Consider the following 6,000-nt stretch of genomic DNA (forward strand, 5'->3'; position numbering starts at 1 on the left):
GCTGACCTGCTCCTCTGTAATGTACAAGTCAGCATTAGGAATATCTAGTTTGAAATATCGAGATACTAGAATATCGTATCCGAAATATTGAGGGCCCAAACATCGAGGAGGTAAGTATATACAGGTAAGTATAGATTTACGATTCTTAATTTCACGTATACATAACTTATAGGTATATACATTGTCATGGTACATCGCTGTGGAGTAAAGTATTGTAAAGCTACATTTACCAATATATACCACTCTCCTTGATATTTTGACTACGATATTCTCGTATCTTAATATTCCATACTCAGCATGCCATACCTCCAACCATTATGCACTGCGTTGCCATGTAATATTGTGCCTTTTACCCCTTGTGGGGCCTAATGATTAAATGTAGCGTTCACCTGCTGTCAGGCCAATTTCCTACTCTACTTTCCATAGCCATGATTCATCTATGGTGAGGTCTTTGTTGGGTCTGAACTTTTGCAGACCCCAGCATTGGGTAGGGCTTCAACCTAGCTTGGGAGGTATCTTAGTGCGCACCTAGGTTGCGTCTTCCAAAGACTAAGAGCCGACGCTTTACCAATCCCTCTCAAATATATGGATTGATTCCAGGGCACCTCTTGACCTTGTCCATGTCTCAAATAACTGTCTTGTCTACATTCAGGGGCAGCTGCATAGTGATCCATGGGTGGCCAGGATGGGGGCTTGTGAGTCCAGGCAGAATGTGGAAGACCTGTTGGGGGGGTGCAGGACATCTCGAAGAGAGAGTACGGCTGTTCCAAAATAGCTCCTTCTAGTTTTCCACACTGATTTATACTAAGCAATAGCATTTAATTTACTGGAATATAAGGGAATGTCATGAAGGCTGGGTTTACACACACAGCCTTATCCACAATTATTTTTAGGAGGTAACATTGTAATGCTCCATTTCAGTTAGAATGTGATTAAAGCCTGGAGCACTGCCCTTAGTTCTGTTGAGGACAAATATTGAGATGCAAGACAGCTTTGAATAAAATTCCCTAAGCCCACGCACAATAACCCCAGGTTCTGTCGCAGGGAGCAGAAGTCTGGTCACTACCACCATCTCTTCACTTTTGTTCGCTGTCTCTTGCAGAGCACTCTCCATTCTCACAAATAGTCTTCTTCAAGGTACTTCTTTTTGGTGTTCCATAATCAGCGTAACAGGATATGTACCTTCTTAGGCAGGTGTTTCATGAGTCTTTCTTCTCGTCTGGTTTTTCTCTTCTGCTCATGATTCTGCTTTGCTTCCCTTCCCCTCCTTTTATACTTCAGGGTCCCACTCCTTTCCTTCCGCTGGACTCTGATTGGCCCAGGTTATAATCTATTCTTCTCCCTTTTCTCTTGGCTTGTCACAGAGTTTTACTCTTTTGATTGAGAAAAAGTAGTCTGTCACTTACTTTTTTGCCTGCCACTTTTGTATGCACCACCATGCTGTTCTCCCCATGTGGATTTTCTGTCTCATTCACTGTTGCTGCCTGTAGTTTAGAGGGGGTCTGTCTCTGTGGTTTTCTCCATGTCCAAACCACATCTTTTTATGCCTGGCCATATGTGCATGACATTGTCGTCCCACCTTGGCCATTCACAGTGGCATGAAAAGAGCTGTGTCCAATGGCAAATACCTTTTCTTATTTAAAAAATCTGCAAAACTGGTGTATTTTGATAGTTTGGCAGAAACATCTAAAAGAAAAAGAAAGGGTCTAGTGAGAAAATAACAAAATAAAACAAATGGGCCATGAACAAAAATGGACGTAAGTAACAAAGAAAAGGCACTGGGATTGGGGAAACGAAAGTCCCTTTCCTACATCCTTTCCTACATCCCCACAAAAACATTTCTTTCTCACAAATGCATTTTGGTGCTGCTCTCCAACCATTTACACTTATGCCACCAGCTCAGAATCAATCACCCATGCCTGTTTTCTCGTGACCTTTCCCTTGGACACATACCCATGTTCAAATCCAGTGTGAAAAGGGCCAACTCTTGTCAAACTGAAACAGTTTCTGGATTAATTTTAAGATATGTTTCAATTTGCTTTCACCTGGTGGAAGGGGATCCATTGAAGAGATTAACCTGTGCTTCCCATCCATTTTTTGTGCTACCATTAAAGGTCTTATCATCCGCAGTATAAGAGACGGCTGAGAGTTTTAATGGAGCATGTACAACTGCTATCATTTTGGTTATCCTGATAGTGGATTTAAAGGCATCTTTAGTGTTCAGTCACTCAGCTGCCATTAGTTTCCTCAAGTCTAATTTAATCCATCAATACATGTGTTTATTTAGTGGAGATAACCTACTGTTATTGAGAGACGTCAGCATAGCTGAGTGTACTCCACTAAAGCTCAACCTGGCGTAATGGGAAATGTTGGTTTTAAGACCAAGTTCATAAAGCTGCTCCTGTGGGAAGCCAGTCTTTGTCCATCTTCCATTGAATACTAGGCTACATCCACCTACAATGAGTGTTGAGTGTTTCATGAGCGAAGTGCACTAATCAATATCAGTAGAAGAGCCAACACAGTTATTTTATGGTTAATTTCTTTTGTAAGAGACGATGGATGTCAGTCCGCCTTGATTGTCTGCCTACTCTTTTGTATTACCTTTTTCCTAACTATAGTAAAGAAAAGGCAAGATTTAAATATATTCTGTGCTTACGGGATGGGCCAATGGCTTTCAGGACTACCCAGACTGGTTTTCCAATGGCAAATTTCTTCTTTCTTCTTCATTCAAGGTCACACCAAGTTATAAGTCCATTCCAGCCACTTTGGCAACTTAATGAATTCATAACTAGAGTTTTCTTTGGATAGGAAAAGCAGTTTATTCTCTTCTGTCATGGAGCTCCCACACACCCATAGACTGCTGTGAATCCTTTAGAGATGCAAAATGGGATCTACTGGGCCTTTAATAAAATGCCCGATGCTTAAATTAACAAAGAAAGTCCAATCATATTGCTGTGAAATTCAAAACTTTTATAGCAGTAAACCTGAGATTAAGATGGTATTTAGACAAAATAACGTGAACACAAATATCGCGAAGGTAAGTTTCCATAGGTAAGCAAAGTTTTACTATATATAACTCCATAGTGCACATTTATTTAAAGTTTTACATGTGAGAAAACCTACAAAGTCGTTTTTCAGTGCAGCAAGACTCGCCCTCTCATAGGAAAAGACAGGGTTACATTATAACACCTTCTAATGATTAACATCAGTAGGGGAAAGTGAGAAAATGCTTTAAGGACTCATTTTAAAAGCAATTAATGTGAAAGTCAGATTTTATATTACTATTTTGGAAATGACACTTTCAGAAAGCTCATCACTTCAAACGCTGGGGCGTATTGACGCCCCAATCCGGACGCACAGTATTGAATTGCGCATTACAATAATGCCACAGTAAATCCATTTAATCAGTTTTTATTCCAAATTAATCCATTTTTTGTACAATTTCATTCTCGTTGGTCTGTCACATGTAAGACACTTGTAGATGCATTTGTTTCCTTTAAACGCTGTAGGAATGCACGTGGCCTTATCCTAAAGCACGGAATGCAGCATAAGTATTTCTCCTGAAATAATCTCTTTCACCCAATGCATTTCGAGCCCATCACGGCTCTTCGTCAGGGGTTTATCTTCAAATGTTTAAAACATATCTGTTAGACTATATATTCACGATTAGTTATCAATTAAGTATTATCCAGAGATTAAACGATAAAGATTAATGCATACACTTCATTTACGGTCTGCCATGTGACAATGCGATTTATGTATTTTTATCATCTGTTGTCCCTGGGTGCTACACTGTGTCATTTATTTTTGATGATGTTTCACTATACTGCCCACCCGACGAGTAGCACCCAGGAACAACAGATGATAAAAATACATAAATCTCATTGTCACATGGCAGACCGTTACAACACTGGGCTCTGGGGAGAGACTGATAAACATCTGTGCTCTGATGTGATCTTTTGATTGATGGATGCAGTATCCTCGTTAAGAGTGTTCATTGGGTGCCTTTTCCACTGTCTTGGGACAAGTCTTAGGCAAGACAATATGTGATGGCAGCTGAGCTGACTATAGCGAGGTGCCATGCAGACCGTACTAAGGGCATCTGGGCCCCAATTGCCAGGGCACAGGATCACAATGACTCTTCCAAGAGATCCAGACAATTCATGCATTATCATTGTGTGTATGCTCGAGTTGGGTTGTTTGAAGAATCTCTGTCTAAATCATTAAATCTCAGATTGTGTAGTACTACTGATTACTGAATCTTGTGTATATGTTCTTGTTCCACAGGGGAGGTTTCGCAGCTGTGGAGCCTGCGTGGGTGCATTACCAAAGAGTCCTGCGACCGCAACGCTTTGAACCCTGCAGGAGAGAGGATGTACCAATATGATTTCAAATGTACACCCCCCCTGTTAGTTTGAGATGGCGCATACACCTGCATGATGCCCAAGCTTAGAGTGAATGCCAGTAGTACCACTCCAAAAGCACCTGCACCCACAACACAATGCTAAGCCTTTTTTAATGAGGTATCTAAAGCTGACAGTGATTGGATGTATTGCAGCCTCCAAACGACACATGGAAAAGAAACATGTTGTGTAATGTTCACAGAATTCTCCAGGAGCCATTTTGCCACCTTGCCATCTCCGCTTCATGTATTGAGCCACACCAGCCTGGAATGAGGACATCCCCAGTCAACTCTGGTTGGCCTATTTTTATGTAAACAAATTGTGTACATTGAGCCCAGCTTAAGTGTTCCTTCCTTAGCAGCCATAAGGAGTCACAATAAAGCCTTTCTTCTCAGCATGAACAACACTTTCCAATGAATTCTGTACACACAGATTGTGTAAACAATTAATATGGATTTAGTCAGTCACAATGTATGAGGCATGCCATGGGTAGGAGCTTCAAAGAGGGGTTTCTTATCTGAATGTTCCCACTATGGTTTTCATGTATTCAGTGCCTGCACAGCAGTGGGAGGTAGAGAGTGACTGTAACAGGCTTATGAGCACCTCAAGCTCTGCCCTCTTCAGTTTCTTCATGCTCCATCATCATGACCTCCCAATGCCAGCTCCATCTCCATCTCCATGAACAGTGCTTGGCCACCATTCGTATGGAATCTGAAGCAGGGTGCCTGCCCTGCCACTGACCTGTGTTTCCTCCTTAAACCCAAGAGATGATGGGTGACATCATGACCTAGACTTGCCTGTCTCCCCACTCTGAATGTTCAGGCTTTTCCACTATTGAGGGTCGCCCACTCTGATCTGCTCCAGTGCTTCGCTTCAGGCGTCAAAGCCTCAAATATCCTGAAATATCCTATTCCTAGGTTGTTTGTTGTTGATGCTAGATTAAGGCCAGGTTGTACAGGGACATTGTTATCTATCCTTCCTTACCACACTAACATGCACATCTTCACAACACTGAATTTTGACAAAAATAAATAACATTAGTTTAAGCAACTGCAAAAATGAGTCAGTGTCTTTTCTACAGATTTGTGATGACAGTCATTTTGGAAAAGGGAATTAAGGTGAAAAATTAGGTGACATTTTACAACTGTAGATGCCAAAGTCAAAGAAAGATCTTTATTCCATTGAATGGGCTGTAAAACAGTGGTGATCCGGACTCTACTCAAGTTTATGAGTCTTTAGGATTAGATTGTAGGTGAGAGCACGTTACTGTTGAAAAGTATCCTGAGTGAGACACAGCTGTGGTCTAACCAACTGATCAGAGCCATGAGTAACCCTACTAAGGGCCCACATACAAGTATTGGTGCTATTTATCACACCTGATGAATAACAATACCATGGGGCACGTTAGATTGTGGGTGCTATTACAAGTTGCTGGGGAATAACATGCAGATTTTGAGTGCTTAACACACCAACATCTGCATGATAAAGTAACTACTGTATGCTTTTCCTCTGTTAAATTTTGGCAGGTTTGACCTGCCGCGTTTTGACGAAGGTTGAGGTATTTAATGCATCTGATAATTATCGGGTTCCTTAAATA

The 6,000-nt window shown here is 41.3% G+C and overlaps 1 protein-coding gene across 1 annotated transcript in view; it reads left to right on the plus strand.

The window, feature by feature from the left end:
* Positions 1–4,418, plus strand: part of LOC144769728 (ly6/PLAUR domain-containing protein 8-like) — a 52,715-nt gene extending 48,297 nt beyond the window's left edge. Inside the window, exon 5 of the mRNA XM_078653909.1 lies at positions 4,288–4,418. Within this exon, the coding sequence (XP_078510035.1) occupies positions 4,288–4,418 (131 nt within the window). The remainder of the gene's footprint in view (positions 1–4,287) is intronic.
* The last annotated feature ends 1,582 nt before the right edge of the window (positions 4,419–6,000 follow it).

Source organism: Lissotriton helveticus, chromosome 7, assembly GCF_964261635.1.
Source record: "Lissotriton helveticus chromosome 7, aLisHel1.1, whole genome shotgun sequence".
Taxonomy (NCBI): Eukaryota; Metazoa; Chordata; class Amphibia; order Caudata; family Salamandridae; genus Lissotriton; species Lissotriton helveticus.